The sequence below is a fragment of the Staurois parvus genome, unplaced genomic scaffold, assembly GCF_062004578.1.
Source record: "Staurois parvus isolate SC_StPar_1 unplaced genomic scaffold, SC_StPar_1.0 ptg000064l, whole genome shotgun sequence".
Lineage (NCBI taxonomy): Eukaryota > Metazoa > Chordata > Amphibia > Anura > Ranidae > Staurois > Staurois parvus.
In genome coordinates this window covers 7194609-7214146 of record NW_028317860.1, presented here as the reverse complement: position 1 = coordinate 7214146, position 19538 = coordinate 7194609, and the positions used below count along the sequence as shown (strand labels likewise).

Here is a 19538-nt window from a genome sequence, read left to right as displayed (position 1 = left end):
AACATGGCAAAATGCATCAAAAATGCACCAGAACACACATGTTCTGAGCCATCACTAGCTGTAGAGGATTTTAAGAAGCTTCTTTTGAACACAATTTTGGACTTCGTTGTCTGAATAGATAGGGAGCAGGGGCGGACTGACAACTCATGGGGCCCCCAGGCAATAGGGGATCATGGGGCCCCTGTGTCCTTGCCCAAACTCAAAAAAGCCTATAAAAAAGGTACCAGGGGCATCTCATGGGGCCCCCTACTGACCCTGGGCCCTTGGGCAGTGCCCGAGTTTCCAAATGGTCAGTCCGCCCCTGATAGGGAGCCCTGGCTTGGAGGTAGATTTAGCACAATATGCTGATATATCTATATAGAACAGTATAGTGTGCTTTTTGGTAAAGCTAAATTTACACTTTATTATTAATCAGACCTCCTGTTACATCTATGACCAGCTTTAGATTTTTTTTAGTTATTTAGCACGCAATTATCTGTTTAATCTTTTCATATATATCCCTTTACAAGGTGAATTTTACACCACCATTGTGAAGCAAACCGCAAACTTGTCTTGAGGAAATCAGCCCCACCAGATTCTTAACCTCTTTCAACAAGAATTTTTTTTTTAAAAGGTAGAGTTTACGTTAAGTTTTTTTTATCCAGCCTCCCTCATTACTGTGTGAAACATGTTTTCTGTCACTTGCACTCTCTTTAAAGTCAGCCCAGCTCCTGTTATCTTTGCAAAGCAAGACGCTTGTAATGACTGGGCAAAAAATTGGCAAACAAGTTTTAGACAAGAATAAACTCGAAGTGTTGAATGTGCGCCAGAAAAAAAAGAAAATATTAACAGCCATTGTTTTGCACTTTAATAATGGTGTTCACAGGAATTCAGTGAGAGTAAAGCCATTGTGCTGTATTTTGTAATCAAATGTCATCTCCTATGTAATATAGAAAACCATCTACTACAGTTAAATTATATTAACAGCTACTGTGAGCCTTGTGAGTTATGTACAAAAAGGAAAACATCTAAAAAAAATGTCTTACAATACTGAGATAATTATAGTATAGATATCTTTTTTTTGTATGTTTAAACACGTCATTTGTTATGCCCATGTGTGACCTTACCAGGGTGTCTGAGAAAAACACAGGCAATTCCAATGTAGGGTTCATATTTCAGCATATTACAAACATTTTGTATAGTGTCCCTTTCCTGTAGCCATACAGGACAAAGTGGAGTTGATTTACTAACACTGGAGAGTTTAAAATTTGGTGGAGCTCTGCATAGAAACCAATCAGCTTCCAGGTTTTATTGTCAAAGCTTAATAGAGCAAGCTGAAGCTAGAAGCTGATTGGCTACCATGTGCAGCTGCACCAGATTATGCATTCTACAGATTTAGTAAATAAACTCCACTGGGGTATAACAGGTTTTTTACATTCTCATTTTCTTTTAGCCATGCGTACTTCAAATTATAACATGCTGCATTAGAATATTGTACTTATGCATGCAGTACGTGTTTAAGCTATGAACTCGCACAAAACAAGGAATCTGACTCATGTTAACAAAATATATTAAATTTAATTAACAGTTCTTTAGCTGCAAATACAAAAATGTTATGTACAAAGAGCATGAGTTAAATATATTTACAGCCAAAAGTGAAACATAAAAACACATAAACATAGAAATTAAATATATGACAAAATATATTCAGAACAAGACTGATATTAGCAAAATAAATGTAGCTAAATATTGACATAAATTGCTTTTGTTGTGAGCACTAATATAAAAACTTCATATCTTGAAATTATTATATTGTTCTTTATGTATCACCTAGATGATTCACAATTCTATGATGCACCAATGTATAAAATTGTATATATGTGTAGGGAATGTTGAAATACAAAAGACACAATTTTAAACTGAGATTTATTAACATGTTTGAACATATATTCTACCATTATGATAGTAAATTCTGTAAACCCAATTTAACCTATGATAAAGACTTTTTCTGGTAACTGAGTCAGCAAATAATTATTCTCTTTATGTGTCTATGGGTTTATTATCCTTCATAAATCAGAATACACAACTTTTGGTTATGAATAGAATGTCTAAAATCAATAGAAAAAAACTGGAAGTTGGATTGCTGTTTTTCATTATTTTTTGGACAGATTCTAGGGTTCCTTGACAGAAAACTGCTGCATCTGGGTCTATTTAGAGTGTATGCAATGCTTCGTGTTGCAGGGTGGCATCACTGAGCCAATGCCTCTCAATTAGCAGCACTGTTGTCTGCCTACACAGTATGATCCTTTGCTACTGGCCAGTGGGCCATGGGCAGTCCAATGGCCATCCAAGCTAGCATGCATGGTAGGTGGACAATGTTCCTGCTGATTGCAAGTGGCTTGTGGTGGCCACACAAGCTTCACTTTTATTATCTGTTCAATGTGAAATTCAATCAAAATGAACAAATGTGAAAACAATTAAATTGCCATAATTTTCCTTATGATCAACTTAGACTCAGTTCAGTTTGTATTTGTTCATACTGAGTTAATTGGCTAGGGTGGACAATTATTGATCATTTTGCATACTTTGTTCATGAATAAGATTGTATTTCTTTTGATCAGATTACATGGTAATTTCGTAAATTCAATATTTTTAATTAGTATTTAAATAGTATTATAGTAAGTAGTATTTTAAGTATCAACTGAAATCCACTTCCTCAATTGTGGTATAATGATCGAATGGGTTGTTGACTACAAATCGATTATTCCTATTGAAAAATCAATCAATCACTAATTGAAGCCTATTTGTGATGTAAGCCTGAAAGTGATTAGGATTGTCATCCTGCAACAGGAATTGTTGTTAATGGCAGGATCTCCAAGAAATAATTTGCTTGAGATAACTATATAAAGTGAGGCATAATGTCAAATAAACTGAAAATATATTTGGGACTTACATGCATTTTAATAAAAGGATGCAAGTAACCCAATCAAATCAGATTGCAATAATATGCTCATTCTAAATGTTGTTAAATACTATGGTTACTGCAAATCCTCACTTTTATTACCATATTAAATAAGCAGTTAAAATTAATAAGATATTACAAATGGTTTTGTTACAGTGCATTGGTTTAGTGCCACTGTACCTGTTCAAAACCAGCACAGAAAAAGAAAAAATGGATCGCCTATGGGTCACAAGTGCATATGTATATATATATATATATATATATATATATATATATATATATATATATATATATTTGTTATTATTATTTAATTTTTTTTCCCCAAAGCAACATGGTGGATTTGATTGCACATATTTACATAAAACTGTTGATGGTTTAGCCTGTCATAATATTACATTCAGTGACTGCTATCAAGAATGTACCATTCTGTGTACACTCTCTAGTGCAAATTAACTATCAATTATGAAAATGACAAAATCTTTCTTGCAGCTTAATTTAAAGTGAGATTACACCCTCAGTTTTTTAAGCTCTTTCAGCAGCCCATTTTAATCACGTACTGGATATGCAGTTTTTTAATCTTTTAATCCATGCCTGTGTTCCAATTTAAGCTGGTGCCATGACTGCTGCCCCAGGGTTTCTTGTTTCGGGGCAGTTTCTTTCTCTTGCAGCATCCTATGGAGTCTATAGTCATGCAGGGACTAGAGAAAGTGTCTCCCTACACTGTTTGCATCAAGAGAAACAGACAGTTCCAAAGCTTAGGATGGCAAGGCACTCCCCTGCCCGTTGCTCCTCCTACCCCTTCCTTCTGCAAGCTAATAAACTGACTGGAGACTGCACTGCCCACTGTTAACTCTTTCCTGTGAAGACCAGAAGTTCAGGGAAGCAGCACTGGGATAACAGGAGCCAGCAGTATTGAAACTTGTAAACTGTAGGTTTCTCATGTCAACAAATGCTGAGTTCCAGCACCAGTTCTTATTCATGTGGCCTATGATAGCGATAGATAGATAGATAGATAGATAGATAGATAGATAGATAGATAGATAGGCCCTAGCTGTAGTACCTTAAAGTAGTCCTTCAAATTCAGAAAGGCTTCTTGCATTAAACATACCTTACATATTTTTTAGAATCAAATCAAAACAAAACAATGGCAGTGTATCATCTGTGATACGAACTATAACTAGCAATACATTTCTAGAAACTATTATTTGAAAGTAACTGAAAACATGGATGGAAAAAGTCATACTGCCAATTAAATAAATTATTTTGAAATACGACATTATGTAAAGAGCATTTTCCTAATTGATTCAATACACTTGGCACACAGCTGCATTGTTTAAAATGTCATATCTACTACAAACACATTTGCTATAAGGAATTAAGTGGGAGCAAAGCTCTTCCTGTCAAAACTCACCCACATACTTAACAAAGTTTATCTAGCAAAGCTGAATGGATAAAATTGTTCACTGAAAATGTCAGCTCGTACAACAAAGAGAACAAAGCATGTTGTGCTAAATATTAAATACTGCATGCCTAATACTGACAAACGGCTGGGAGAAAGTGCAAATCCTGAGAATGCAGCTAAGTGGACTATTCTCAGCTGGAAAAGCTACCCATGAGTGAATGTGACAAAGATATACCCTTTTTTTGGGAGGCACTAGAAAAGATATTCAAACCACATTTGCGGTTTTTGTTTCCAATGGAAATATTAGTGCTGATGCAAGTCAACCTGCCCTTGGATAGAAGTATCAGTATGGCAGGCAAAATAAGTATCAAGTAAATAAATTAGGTAAGCAGTAAAGTTTTTCCGCTCTCTAGCAGTTCTGTCTCTATTGCAGCTGGTTGTCTGGCTGGATTGGGTAGAGAAGAGCTGGGGTGCTCCTGAGCAGGGAGCTGGGCCTTTCTGAGCAGGGAACTGGGGCACTCCCGAACAGGGAGCTTGGGCATTCCTAAGCACGTAGCTGGGGCATTCCTGAGCAAGGAGTGGGCACTGCCAAGCAGGGAGCTGGGACATTCCTAAGCAAGTAGCTGGGGCACTCTTGAGCAAGGAGCCCTTCTCCCTTCTCTTTAGAATGGTAGGAAATGCATGGACAAGTATGGTTAATATAACGCACTACCTGCATGTCACCACCAGCACACTGAGCAATGTGGTTTGAGGTCATCACACAATCATGGTACATTAAAAAAAATAAAAATCTGAGGTATCTTACTCTTGTTAACAGATATTAAGCCCATGAGCAATTGACTGTCCTTCATCTTACAGAAATTTGGCAACCCTGGATAGAACAATAGGTACAAAGCTACAATAGATACAAAGCAAGACTTCCATTAAAGGTGCTTGCTAGCACCAGACCACCCAATGGATTACCCATTTTCAAAGGATTGATCCTCTTACACAAGATGTTTTCTTGTTTTTCTGGTCCTCACCTGTCATTGAGTAATGTGACAATACGTTAAACACTTGTATTATTTGACTGTGTTTGTTGCAGCATAAGCACTTCCTGCTACGTTGCCCAGGAAGTCCTAAAGCCTGGGGAAATGAATTATGCACACATGTTCTGGGAACAAATATTAGCCTCATCTCCTCTTTTCTTGCAGTATACTGGGGGCTTTTTATAAAAGGTTGAAAGCTATATATCACTTTTTGGTGAACATTTGTTTTACTTTTTTTGTCTTATTTATGAAAGCATGTTGGATGGTTTGGTTCACTTGGAGAATTTGTCGGTTGCCAATTTTCAAGTTTGCCAATTGCTGTTTTTTAGCTGGTTGTGCCATATTTTATGGAAATATGCCATTTTTATAAAAAGGCATACATAGACATGAATACAGCACTTTTTACAACAAAATACAGAGCTTTTGTTTCAACATTCCAGTTCACAACTTTTATAGTATACAAGTTAGATCCTTGTTTGATCCTTTTTTAAAAAGTGGCAAATGGCTGGCAAACAGGTTGACAAAAGTGGCAAACAAAGAAATGGTGTGCAATGATTTAAATTTCTTTATAAAAAGGCCTTGATGAATTTAAGCAATATATGCTCCTTCAGGAGGATGCAAGACAATTGCAACCCACCTTTACCTAAATACATTAAGCTGGGCTAGCCATGAAATAAATTATACCAAAATGCAATTGTGCTCAGAAAACAGATTTGGAAGATTTGCAACAAGAGAACCAGCATCATTAAAATGTGGTTGTTTCTAAAATTACAGTATATTCAAATCAATGCCAGACATGAACAAACAACAAATTCTGAAAACATAGGCAGCCTACCCTACATCATTCTGTTCTAATTCCGTGAAAATCTATGGCCATATCACTTGAGTTCCGAATGGTACCACAGCATTATTATTTCTGTTTGGTTATATTTCCCGCATTTAGCTTTTCTTTGTTCTTGTATGTCTCCACTTTTAGACCAAAGCTACCCTCTAAGTGGAGAACTCAGCTTTTTGTGTGACTATAATATTAATATAAAAAATGCTAACTAAAAAAAGTTTGAAACTAAAATATAAGGGCTAAGGGCTCTTTCACATGGAACAGGTTTGCTTCATTCAGCATGGGATCTGCTCACAGATCCCCTGCTGAATTGGAGCCATACAGGACAAAATGTCAGTTTTTGACATCTGTGCCCATTCAGTTTGTCTGGTGGACATAGTAGACCCATGTTAGCTCTATGGGGGCCGGATATAAACAGAAACTGCTGTCCGTTTACATCAGGCTACCTCTGGTCCATCACATTTAGGTTTGCAGAAACAGAAAAGGACTCACAAAAAGGACTGCACAAACTAGGAGGTAGGCGGGTGTAAATGGACACAAGTCCGTACACATCTGCCTTCCCATAAAGTGGCATGGAGCTTCTGATCAGGTCTACCTAAAATACTGATAGGTGGAGCTGATTGGAAAGCTTGTGTGAAAGGGCCCTTATGACTCCTGAACATTTACTATTCAACAATAACAAAGAAATGGTTACATGTTTCATAAATTTGGAACTGTAACAAAAACATGAATCAACAAAGTAGAATGTCATGCCAGCATGATTACTATATGTATGAACTGAGAATAATAATGAATATTTACAAAAAAAGTTCTTCAGAACATAGGCCCTCAATATATTTACAGAAAATATTTTGTTCAAAATGTTTTGATGAATAAATAAGGCACAACATGATATATACCATGATATAAATATAACGTGTACCTCTAATAAAAGAATTATCTGTTCAAGACCTATGTCCAGTATTTCAGGACAGTACAGAGCAACAGTTTGGGAAAAGGCACACTACTACATTTCATACTTGCTAAAAAGAAAACAAAGTAAGTCTTAGAGGTATATGTCAAGAATTTTGAAGGCCCCAAAATAGGTTGCTTCTTGAGAAAGGTCAATTAAGGCTGTATTGGAGGCTTTAATAAGTATCCCCTCCCCAGCCACCAATTTGAAGACACCTCCTTTGTAGTCAGAATAAAAGTTATACACTGTATTATTTGACCAAACTTCAGTTTTTCCTCCCTTCAGTAAAGTCGTTTGCTTCCCACTTTTATTCAATTTATTGACATAAAGCATGAGCTGCAAGGGATGCTGGGAAATCTTCACTGCTGCTTTATGTCGCCTAAAGCAAATATTAGCATAGACAAAATAGTATCCATCTTGTAAGACTGTCAATGTCCCATTGTGGTAGCCCATATTCTGTAGGTGGGCCCAACCTTCTTTATAGTTCCAGGAATAAAGCTGCTCTATTCCTTGGTTGCCTGCTGAAAGAAATAAGAAATAACAATGAAAGAGTTAACATGTAGTATCAATACAGTAAAATCACTATGTATTCATTAGTACTAAACATTACATTAGAATAGACACCTTCAAAGTCTAAGAGTAATTTGGTAAATATACAGAGCAGGTTCCTAGATATGGGTATCTGTGCATCAAATTACATATGTAACTCCATAAATAGTTGTACATATATACATGGTATCCTTTTATATCCACCCAGCCTTTTCTAACACTTTTTGTTTACATTTAAAAATCAGTATTTTTTGCTAGAAAACTTGCAACTCTTTGTTAGAAACTCACAAACATTATATGTTTTTTTAGCAGAGGCCCTAGAGAATAAAGTGGTGGGTTTTGAAATCTTATATGTCACACTGTATTTGCGCAGCAGTTTTTCAAATGCAATGTTTTGGGAAAATACACACGTTCATGAATTTTAATGCACACAAACACAATATAATACCCAATTTTTGGGTAAAATATAAAATATGATGTTACGCCGAGTAAATAGATGCCAAACATGTTAGACCTTAAAATTGTGCACGCTTGTGGATTGGTGCCAAACACTTTCTAGGCCTTTACAGGTTATCAGTTTAGAGTTACAGAGGAGATCTGGTCGTGATGTCATTGACATCGGTTTTGGCAGGAAAAAAACATTATTTACAGGAACTGACTTCATTTATTTGTTATGTGATGGGGAGGTGGTGTTGTGGCATTGGAGCTTGATGTGGTGAGACCCGATAGACATTTGTTCAGGCTGTTGGCCAGCATTATACTGAAGGTTTCCCACTTTATTTATATAAATTTTTTTTACATTTTAGTTTTTTGTCTTTTAGTAAGTATATTCTCCTTGAAGATTGTGCTTCTTTATAGCCTCGGTTAACAGCTACCTCCTCTTTTTGGCTTGAGAATTATATAATTGAGGTAAATTTAGTATTATCTCCATCATGATGGTTTCTATTATTGGCAGGTTAATTGGTTTCATCTGTTCTATGCTTCTTATTCATTATAATTTTTGATTCAGTGTTCTAAATGGACTGGTAATTCTGGCCTCTTTATGTACTGCCACTGTTATGGCGGTGATTGATAGTGTTCATCGAGTAATATTCTTTGTGATACCTCCATCTGAACAGGTATTAAACTAAAATGTGTTCTACTTTAATCTGTTAATCTATAATATTGGGTGGTAGTTGATCTTTTTCCTTCATGTTTTTGCAGTTAGCCTTTGGGTTCCCAAAAAAGATCTACCATTTGAGCTGTCTTCACATCCAGGTTGATTGAAAGAACTCTTTGTTCCTTTAAACTATTCATTAATGGTTTCACAGACAGTACATTTAAAAGAGCCAGTTATGCTTTTGCTGGTAAGTTGCCCTTCATCGATTTTTTTATTTATGTTATATATATATTTCCTTTTTTTGCATGGTTTTTGGTATTCAATATTTTGCTTATTTGATTTATTAAGATGCCTGTTGTTATTATTTTGCAATGTTTCATTGTTGTAGGTGCTATATTCAATATTTTCTGAAGAAACCTTAAAATAGGCTAAACACGTTGAGAAGTATTGCACCGGATATAGATTATTGTAACTAGTACTACTACCCAATTTGAACACTAAAGTGTATAGCTTAGACTTGTTTATTTTAAACGATTGAAATAAATGTTGTAATTTTTTATAAATAATTTTTTCGTTATTTTTGGCACCTCTAAATTTCCGATCATCTTTTTTTTTTAGTGAGGAGTTTATTCTTTTCTTCTTTATCTTTCTTTGTATCCCTCCTCCCTTCTCTTGCATTATTCTAGAATTATTGTTATCGCTTTTTTGTTCGCTTTTATTGCTGTCACAAGGAATATAAATATCACTTGTTACAGCATATATGTATGTTAGTGTGTCTTCAAGTGGTTAGGCATTGGTTTTAATGCTGAAACTGTGTTCTAAAATAAGCACTATGGTGCATCAATCTCTATACCAGGATGAAAAAGAACAAGAATATGAACAGCATAACATGGACTGCAGGTATATTGACAAGTGGATAAGACAAATTAACAAATGTGCCAATGTTCTGGTAGATCAATATGAGGTGGTGAGTTTAAGAACCCATTTAAGCATAAAAAGTAAACAAAAGTAATTAAAGTGGTGTTATCCACAATAATATTAGATATGTTACCATGAATGTATAAAAGAAAGTCCTCTAATATTTCTAGAGATAGTTGTCACAGAGATGATGTAGACTCCCAATTTGTTTATTACATGCCTAACTCAGCAATATTGGTATATTCAGTAAAGAGCATTTTAATTTTACACTAAAATCATCCTTCATTAGATTTTAAAATACCTTAAAATGAAATTGTATTTTCAACAAAAATCATCTATTTAAATTGAATCTATATTACAAAACCCTGATTTTGAAAGGTTTTACTGATGTCTCCTGTCTAATTTAAACTGAGAACATTGTGAGTCCCAACCTTCTGTAGAGAAGATGGCTGCTCTCTGCATGGTAAAAGCAAATCCTCTGCAGTGATCATCTGACACACCCCCTGATCCGGGGGCAGGATGCGATCACTTGCTTGCTTTTATCTGGCCCCTGGAGCACTTTTCCTCCTACTGATACAAGACACTATTCCTCTCACTGACACCAATGATGGGGCATTATTCCTCCCTCTGACACCAATGATGGGGCACCATTCCTGCTACTGATATCAGTGATGGGGAACTATTTCTCCCACTGACACTAATGATGGGAGACTATTCCTGCCACTGATACCAATGATGGGGCACTATTCCTCCCACTGAGACCGACGACGGGGCGCTATTCCTCACAGTGACATCAACGATGGGGTGCTATTCCTCCCCTAATACCAAAGATGCATTGTTTACTCCCACTGATGACAGGACAATTTCTAATCCCAATGACCACAGTCCAGCCCCCCAAAAACCTGAAGGACAGTATACTGGCCCTTTTGTTTATAAAGTTCAGAGACCCCTGAGTTAGAGGAAGAACTCTCCAATCAGCATGGAGTATTAATTTTGAGGATTGCAATGCTCTAGTTATGACTCAGCAGAGGGCATATCAGACTGCTGCAAAGACACGGTTCTATCATGCAAAGAGCAACATTCTTTCTTTGTGGTATAGAGGCATAAGATATTTTGCTGGGCTGTATTATAAGGAAGACAACAGCAGCCTCAATTAAAATAGATACTTTTTTGCTGAAACTACAAGTTTTAAATATTACAATAGAAAAGATCAGGACCTGTGTACTCAGCTCTAACAAAGTTGGTAAGTCACACCATATATTGGAACCAATCTGCTTTAGTACTGCTAGCAATGGCAGCTCAGAATATTTTGTTCCTATTTTCAGTAGTTTAGTTCTTAAAAGTTGTGATTTTAGACACCTGTAGTCTTACCTATACTTGTCTCTGCATATTGGTCTTCTACCTTTTACAACATAAGAAGACTCCCAATGTAGACTCCCAATTTGTTTATTACATGCCTAACTCAGCAATAATGGTACATTCAGAAAGAGTTGTGATTTTTTAGTTGCTGATATCTTCTCTCAGAGCAATATCAACCATTATTAGTAAAACAAACAACATTTATTGTACAATTAGTTTAAACGTTTGTGGAATATTACATATTCCCATGAATTAAAGTGTCAGCGCCTTCAAAAATGTATTTTTTTGAAGGCGCTGACACTTATCGTGGATGGAGAGATTTTTTGTTGGCAAACTTTGAAAGAGCTTTAGAACGCCACATAGCCTGAAATATTTTCCCAGCCTTTGGGGATCATTACCACCCTTCCCTTGTGTGTGACCTTTGGGGTTGTGAGCTAGTTCCTGACTGCCCTCCTCACTACAGTACCATCTTTTCGCCCAAGCGCCTGCTGACACATCTGTGAGCACGTAACCTCAATTTGATACTATGTAACTTGTGTCTTCTCATTTTAAACATTAGCAAATCACAACTGCACCCCCTGAACCCCTGAAGAAGCTAAAGTGCGAAACACATCTGGAATGCCCTCCTTCTCATAGACTGGCACATTTGGGCAAGCAATATTTTACATCACATGTCTATGTGGAATGGGAAGTGCATTACAGGGTTGTGATATTGAGGACAAAAATGTGATTCTGTTGTTTCAAGATTTATTAATTTTAATTTATGGGAATATGTAATATACCACAAACTTTTAAACTAATTGTATAATAAAAGGTGTTTGCTTTACTAATAATGGTTGTTATTGTTCTGAGAGAAGATATCAGCACCTAAAAAATACCAATTCTTTAAAATTCTTTTGACTGATTTTTCATATTTAAGGATGTGGTGGCTAAATGTACTAACCAGACCTATTATTATTTTTATGTTTACCTTCTACAGCATGAACATGCAGACTGTAAATGTATTTCATAGACTGCAACACACCTGGGCAGTATCACATGCTACAGTAGGACCCCTACATCAAGGAAAACTATTGCAATAATGTGCAAATTTCAACAGCATTGGTATTAAAGTATATGGTAAACCTTTATACCATGAGCTAATACAAAAAAACATAAAAGCAGTAATCTATCTTTAAACCTCAGAAAAATAGCTACGTTTTTGGGTCTCTGTATCATTTTTCAAGTCCGTACAAGCTTAGCAATGGTCAGTGGGATGTATATACACTATATTGCCAAAAGTATTAGAACACCCTTCCAAATCATTGGATTCAAGTGTTCCACTCACCTCCATGGCCACAGGTGTAGAAAATCAAGAACCTAGGCATGCAGACTGCTTGTTAAAGAATGGGTCGCTCTCAGGAGCTCAGTGAATTCAAACCTGGGACTATGGTAGGTTGCCACCTGTGCAATAACTCTATCCATGAAATTTCCTTGCTACTGGATATTCTACATTCAACTGTTAGTTGTATTATAACAAAATGGAAAGAACTGGTAACAACAGCAACTCAGCCACAAAGTGGTAGGCCACATAAAATGACAGAGCGGGGTCAGCTCATGCTGAAGCGCACAGTGCGCAGAAGTCGCCAACTGTCTGCAGAGTCAATAGCTAAAGACCTTTAAACTTCATGTGGCCTTCAGATTAGCACAACTGGGTTTCCATGGCTGGGCACATGCATCTAAGCCTTAAATCAACAAGTGCAATGCAAAGTGTCAGATGCAGTGGTGTAAAGCACGCTGCCACTGGACTCTAGAGCAGTGGAGACGTGTTCTCTGTCTAGAAATCCGATGGACGTGTCTGGGTTTGGCAGCTGCCAGAAGAACGATACTTGCCTGACTGCATTGTGCCAAGTGTAAAGTTTGGTGGAGGGGGGATTATGGTGTGGGGTCGTTTTTCAGGGGTTGGGTTTGGCCCCTTAGTTCCAGTAAAAGGAACTCTTAAGGCCTCAGCATACCAAGACATTTTGGACAATTTCATGCTCCCAACTTTGTGGGAACAGTTTGGGGATGGCCCCTTCCTGTTCCAACATGACTGTACACCAGTGCACAAAGCAAGGTCCATAAAGACATGGATGAGCGAGTATGGGGTGGAGGAACTTAACTGGCCTAACTTATACCTTTGGGATAAGTTAGGGCGGAGACTGAGAGTCAGGTTTTCTCGTCCAACATCAGTGCCTGACTTCACAAATGCGCTTCTGGAAAAATGGTCGAACATTCCCATAGACACACTCCTAAACCTTGTGGACAACTTTCTCAGAAGAGTTGAAGCTTTTATAACTGTAAAGGGGGGTCCAACTCAATACTGAACCCTAAAGATTAAGACTGGGTTGCCATTAAACTTCATGTGCGTGTAAAGGCAGGCGTCCCAATACTTTTGGCAATATAGTGTATGTTGATTTTGATGGTTTATTTTGCAGAAGCTCATACAAACAGTAAAAATGCTATTAACCAGTAGGCATTTACAAAAATTAACTTTGAAACCATTTTTCATAAATAGACATTGTTGAAATGTTAAGCGATTAAGAAAATCAGGCTAAAGGATATTTTTGTTTGGTAATTAGACAGGCTATTGAGTGGTCTGTATTTTTTTAGGTCAAGAGAATGGAATCCAGCAAAAATTATATATTTAAAGAGGAATATAAAAATATCTCAGCCGTTTTTGGCAAGGCATTCTATGGTTTGGTTGAAATCACAGAATCATTTTAGCCAAGTTATGGTCAAAAGTATTATTGTGTGTATTCACAGACCTTAAGTCTGGGTGGTCAGATGAGAAAGATGCTGGATTTATCTGAAAGAACCACTGAAAATAAAGTTGAGGTCACTCAAAATACAACTAACTGCCCTAGTCATGGACTTCTTGTAAAATAAATACTACCAAAAACAAAAGAAAATGTTATATTATATGCTTTATGTGAAATAAACGATGCAGATAAAAAAGTATGTAAGCATGTTCCCCCATTTTGTCTATGACAGCTGCCAATGAAGTCAAAAGGAGGCTAAAAACTCTTGACTTTGTGTGGATCCCCTCCTAGTGCTAATGTACCACATTAAAGCTACGGAAGAGAAAGGAACAGCTTTCCGTGGCTGTACACCAGTCTGCATCTGGAGTCTGAAGCTGACCACACATTATTCAGTTTTTTCAATAAGCCAGTGGGTTAACTGAAATAAACTGAACAGTTTACCCCATCTACACATTTAAGGTGGATAAGGAAATCCTCCTTGCTGCACTATTATATTCTGACTCCTCTGCTGTCCGAATACACTGATTAGCAGTGCAGTCAACTGGCTGCATGAGCTGATCAAACATAAATTTTCCAGTAGTCCGTTTAAGAGGAGTCAATCACTAGATTGACTCCTCTCGAATGGGAACGTCCATAGATGGATCAAAATTCAGTCAGTCCCTGATGAACAAGGGTAGAAACGCAATACCACTATACAGGCTTTATCATAGAGTTGCTGGCAACACAACCCATGGCTTTGCAGAAAGTTTGGTATAGTAGTAATGTGTGAGGAGGGTGCCATCCTAGAGCCCCTCATGACTGGCTGTACCCAAGGCAGATTAAACCCTCCTTGGTACGTCACTGAATTTTGGACCATTGCTTAAAGTTTACCTAATGGCAAAACCTTTTTTTTTAAGTTTTGGATAGAGTGCAGATGGATAAGAACACATTTCAGGCTTTTGTTGCTATCTGTGCCCCTGTTAGGGAGATTCACCCTCTCTATTTGTCCTGTATACTGTTATCAGCAAGAGGGAAAGTGAAAGAGAAGCCCAAAATGTGGTAATAGAAGGAAAATCTTCCAATAGGGGTACTACTTCTAATGACTCTAGTGACAACCAGGGATTCCCTCTCTTTCAAGGGATTTCCTCTCATGTTCTGTTTTAGCTGTGGACAGGAAGTGAAGGGAAACAGATGGTAGGGAGCAGTAGAGGGAGCAGGCAGCCATGGAGGGGGCAGAAGCCATTTAAGCCGATGCTTCCTCTTTAGCTCTAGCCCTTGTCCCAGGTAGAATGATACCAAGTGCACTCTGCCTCTTATCCCTTCTAGCAGCCTAGGCAACAGCAGCTGCAAAATGAAAAGAAGGTCAGTGTATTAAACAACTCATACACTGGGCATCATAGCTTTTGGAAACGGCATATTAGCACCTATAAAAGGGCTAACAATTATTGCTGCTGCTTTCACACTGATCTACGGGTGCAGCACAGTGTACCTGCGGCATTAATTTATCTTTCTATAGCGCTATTCTCTCTGGGGACTCAAGGTACTATTATCTGCTGTTGGGGCAGATAGTGAGACAGTTATCTTGAGTGCACTTAGTAGAATATCATACTAAGGCAATTTTAGAGACGAGCCAATTAGCCTATTAGTATGTCTTTGGAGTTTGGTAGAAAACCAAGAACAAGTACACACAAACTCCACACAGATAGTGTTTTGGCTGAGACTCCAAACCAATGACCTCCATGCTGAAGACAGAAGTGCTGACCCCCAAGTCACCATGCTGCCTATTCTAGACCACTCTTGTAACAGGCTATGGACATATGCCCCTTATGCCTAATATAGACTTAAAGCAATAAGGGAAACGAGGCATTACTTTATTAAGTCAATTTCTACATTTCTCTTTACGGTCATGCAAATAAAAAAGAAAACAATGCAATTGTTCTTGTGTGAAAATTACTTTTCACTTTTTTCACACATATTGAAAGACCAAATATTACAGCTTGGATCATTACACATTACTATGGCATATCTTACAAGAGCTATAGTTTGTTAACACTTACTTTCTGTACTATTGACAAATGTAAGATGAGCAACTGGCCAAGTCTGATGATTGTGGTTCCTGGAATGACTTGAGACCTCTGTAAAAGCTTAGAAGGAACAAAAAATGTTTAAGTAAAGTGTCAAATATGCTAACAAAAATTAAAAACTATTTAAAAATAATAACAAATAATTTTAACTAGAATCCAACTTACCATTCCCTACATGGAACTGCTTCTGCGTACTTAGTGCTTGTATCTCCTAAAGGTTAAAAAAAAACATAAACGTGGGCTTGAAATACAGTTCTACTGACTGACCCAGATAGCACTGTAAAAGTCACATCATCAGTAAAAATTTGTGTCGTGGGTCAATTTGCATCTAACCCTCAAAAGGAAAAAAGCACTGGCGAGACTGGCAATGGCTGGGACATATCACAATTTAAAGGACATGTCTAATCTGCTTCATGTCCACTAAATATGGAAAAGAGAGTTAATTGGGTTAAAGTGTTCCTAAACCTAGGACCCTGCATTCAATATATCTGGTCTCCCACAGTACACATAACATGGAAGTTTAATTATTTTAGTAAATAAATACTGCTAAATACCTTTTCTCATCAGCAGTTAGAGCAGTCTTATGACTTCTATCTGGTTAAAGATTGTAGTAGGAGTTTTCTTTCTGCTCTAGGAGGATGCAAAACCCCTGACCTCTGTCTGGACAGTGCTGATTGGCCCTGTGCTGATCACATGCACTCTCCCAAGAAAAAAAAAACCTCTCTACCTATACACACTAAACTGAGCATGTGCAGAATGGCTACGGTTCCATCTGTCTTATCAGGAGATAAGACGTGGACATTTGAACAAAAGGAAGAGCAGAGAAGTCAGGATCAAACCGCCTTTTTACACAATGCAGAGGGTTCACCCCTTAGGTTCCACAGTGAGTATAACAAGCATGCTTTACTGCATATACAGACTGATTTTACTGTTTAGGCCTTTTATAAATCATCAGGGTTTTTTTAACGTTAAACGAAGTGCCCATACTGTATATATAAAATGGAACAAGCAACCAGTAATAATTTTTTTTATTGCAATGACACTTAAGTAAAAAAAATGACATTACATTTTTACATGAAAATACCTTTTGTACTGCTGCACTTAATGCCTCTTTCATTTGTTCACATGATTTTGACCTTTCCTTATCACACTCTTTCTCACACATACATCTTGGTTCCATCTATAAAAAAAAATATTATTAGAAGGTTAGAAATAATCAACATAACATAAATATCAGAAATGACCAAACTTGGAAATATGTAGAATGTAACTAAGTATATGGCTTAATATGCATAGATATATATGCCAGCTTGTAAGTCTGCAGTTCTGATAATGCACAGTATTTTTTTTCTAGTATAGTTAGGGTTGAGCACCCCATTTCAGAAACCCTCAATAAAATCTCAGCTATTGTTCTGTTTCAAATGTCCATTTTTGCAAAACACATACCCCCTTAAACCCATTTTGTATAGATGATATGGCAGCTTGCTGGCTTAACAAGATCCACAGGAAGTATCAACTTGCTAAGAAGACTTAGAGTTAAATTCGGTGTACTTTATTCCTCTTAGACCTGTTGAAAGGATCCCTCAAAATCTGCTGTCACTTTCAACAGTGTTGATCTCTTAGTCAACCAGAACTTTCACTGGTTTGTTCTACTGACCTCAGCATCACTACTGTCTACTGCAAGGAAGTGGAGGTCAGCAGGAGGAACAAGTGGAAGCTTTGGTTGATGTAAGACATTGACACTCCTGAATTGTTTATTTTCCCAATGAATTTTGAAGAAGCATTTCTACTGAGCATGAAGAACCAGTGAAAGCTGTGGTTGACCTGGGACATTGACACTCCTGAAAGAATCTATTTTTCCAGGGAATTTTGAAGAAGCATTTCTACTGAGCATGAAGAACCAGTGAAAGCTGTGGTTGACCTGGGACATTGACACTCCTGAAAGAATCTATTTTTCCAGGGAATTTTGAAGAAGCATTTCTACTGAGCATGAAGAACCAGTGAAAGCTGTGGTTGACCTGGGACAATGACACTCCTGGAAGAATCTATTTTTCCAGGGAATTTTGAAGAAGCATTTCTACTGAGCATGAAGAACCAGTGAAAGCTGTGGTTGACCTGGGACACTGACACTCCTGGAAGAATCTACTTTTCCAGGGAAGTTTGAGAAAGCAATTTTTACTGAGCAAGAAGAACCAGTGGAAGCTGAGGTTGACCTAGTACATTGACGCTCCTGGAAGTGTCTATTTTTGAATAGTGAATTCTGGGGAAGAATTTTTACTGATTGAAGTAACATTCAGAGATGCAGATGGCAAGAGGGTAAATATTCAATCTTTACAGGTAACAAATCAAGTTAAAATGTTAAATTAGCAAGAGTGTCACTTTAAACATACCAGAAACACAAAAAAAGGAAAGATCTAAAGTAAGCATATGAATAAATACTACTTATACTTTTAAGCAACAGTAGAATCATGTTATCATTCTTTAAAAGGAAAAGTTACACTACCACTTCCTCCTCATAAACTCATAGGAAACCAGCCAAAAGATGCAAAATGCACAAGCCACTATGGGAACCGGGTTTTGCCTTTTAGAGTTTCCACGAACCATAATATCCGGTAAGATGCGATCACAGTTTTCTTTCAGCTGTACTTATAAATACAACCACTGCCTGTATAATAGCAGTTTCTGCTGCTAAACCTTTGTTTTGTTTGTATAACACAGTATAACACACTGACATAATAATTTACTGATGTTTATACTCTGGATCTTGTTGACAGAAAAATCCTGAGAAAAAACTTCTGTAAAGATCTTACGTAAATGCGTGCAAAGACGCATAAACATGCGCATGTGTATACATGCAGAAAAATCTTCTTCATCCTCTTCTAATTATCATTGTTGAAATATACGTGTAAATGACAGCACTCAAATATTTCTATTTTTATTGTACAGCTCTGTTCTCAGTGCTGTATTACTGATCTTTATGCAGCTGCGTGCATTGTTCCATAGACAACAATGCACCTCTGTTCAGATCAGCAAAATGTTGGCATTTTTTTAACACCTGTGTGAAAGGGGCAAATGATTTATTCACTAAAGCAAACCTCAATTCACAAAATGCAGCAACCCCCTACAGCTTTCAATCACCTTTTATTGATCTGAATATATGACTAGTATGCCAAAATCTCATGATAATATGGCATACTACACCTACACATTATCATTGCTCTTTCGACTTTTTTAAAAATATTTATTTCTGCCTTATTAAATGATTGTCTTCCCGAGTGGCTGATTTTATCCAGAAACAGAAAGAAAAGACTAAGATATTTGCCAACTGTTGTTTTTTAAGGGGAAAAACTATTCTGAAGCAGTAACGATGGTTAAAACAAAGGCACAAGAAAGACCCAAATTCTTATGCATCCCCAAGCCAAAGTGCTCCATGGGTTTATGGCTTCAAGTTGCCTCTACCAAAGCAATGGCAACATGTCAATAGTATTTTGTCTAAGTGTATATCATTACCTAAGGCTAGGTTCACATAGATGTGGTGCAATTTCCTGCTGGTTTCAATGTGATTTCAAAGGGCAATTGTCCAGCAATTCAGTGTTCTCAGTCAGTCTC

The 19538-nt window shown here is 37.1% G+C and overlaps 1 protein-coding gene across 1 annotated transcript in view; it reads right to left on the bottom strand.

Annotated features, from left to right (window-relative positions):
* Positions 1-1537: 1537 nt before the first annotated feature.
* Positions 1538-19538, bottom strand: part of TNFSF11 (TNF superfamily member 11) — a 33241-nt gene continuing 15240 nt past the window's right edge. The window contains exons 2-5 of the mRNA XM_089668826.1: positions 17014-17109; positions 16095-16140; positions 15903-15989; positions 1538-7682 (exon numbers count right to left, since the gene is read on the bottom strand). Coding sequence (XP_089524952.1) covers positions 7255-7682; positions 15903-15989; positions 16095-16140; positions 17014-17109 — 657 coding nt within the window. The 3' untranslated portion in view covers positions 1538-7254. The remainder of the gene's footprint in view (positions 7683-15902; positions 15990-16094; positions 16141-17013; positions 17110-19538) is intronic.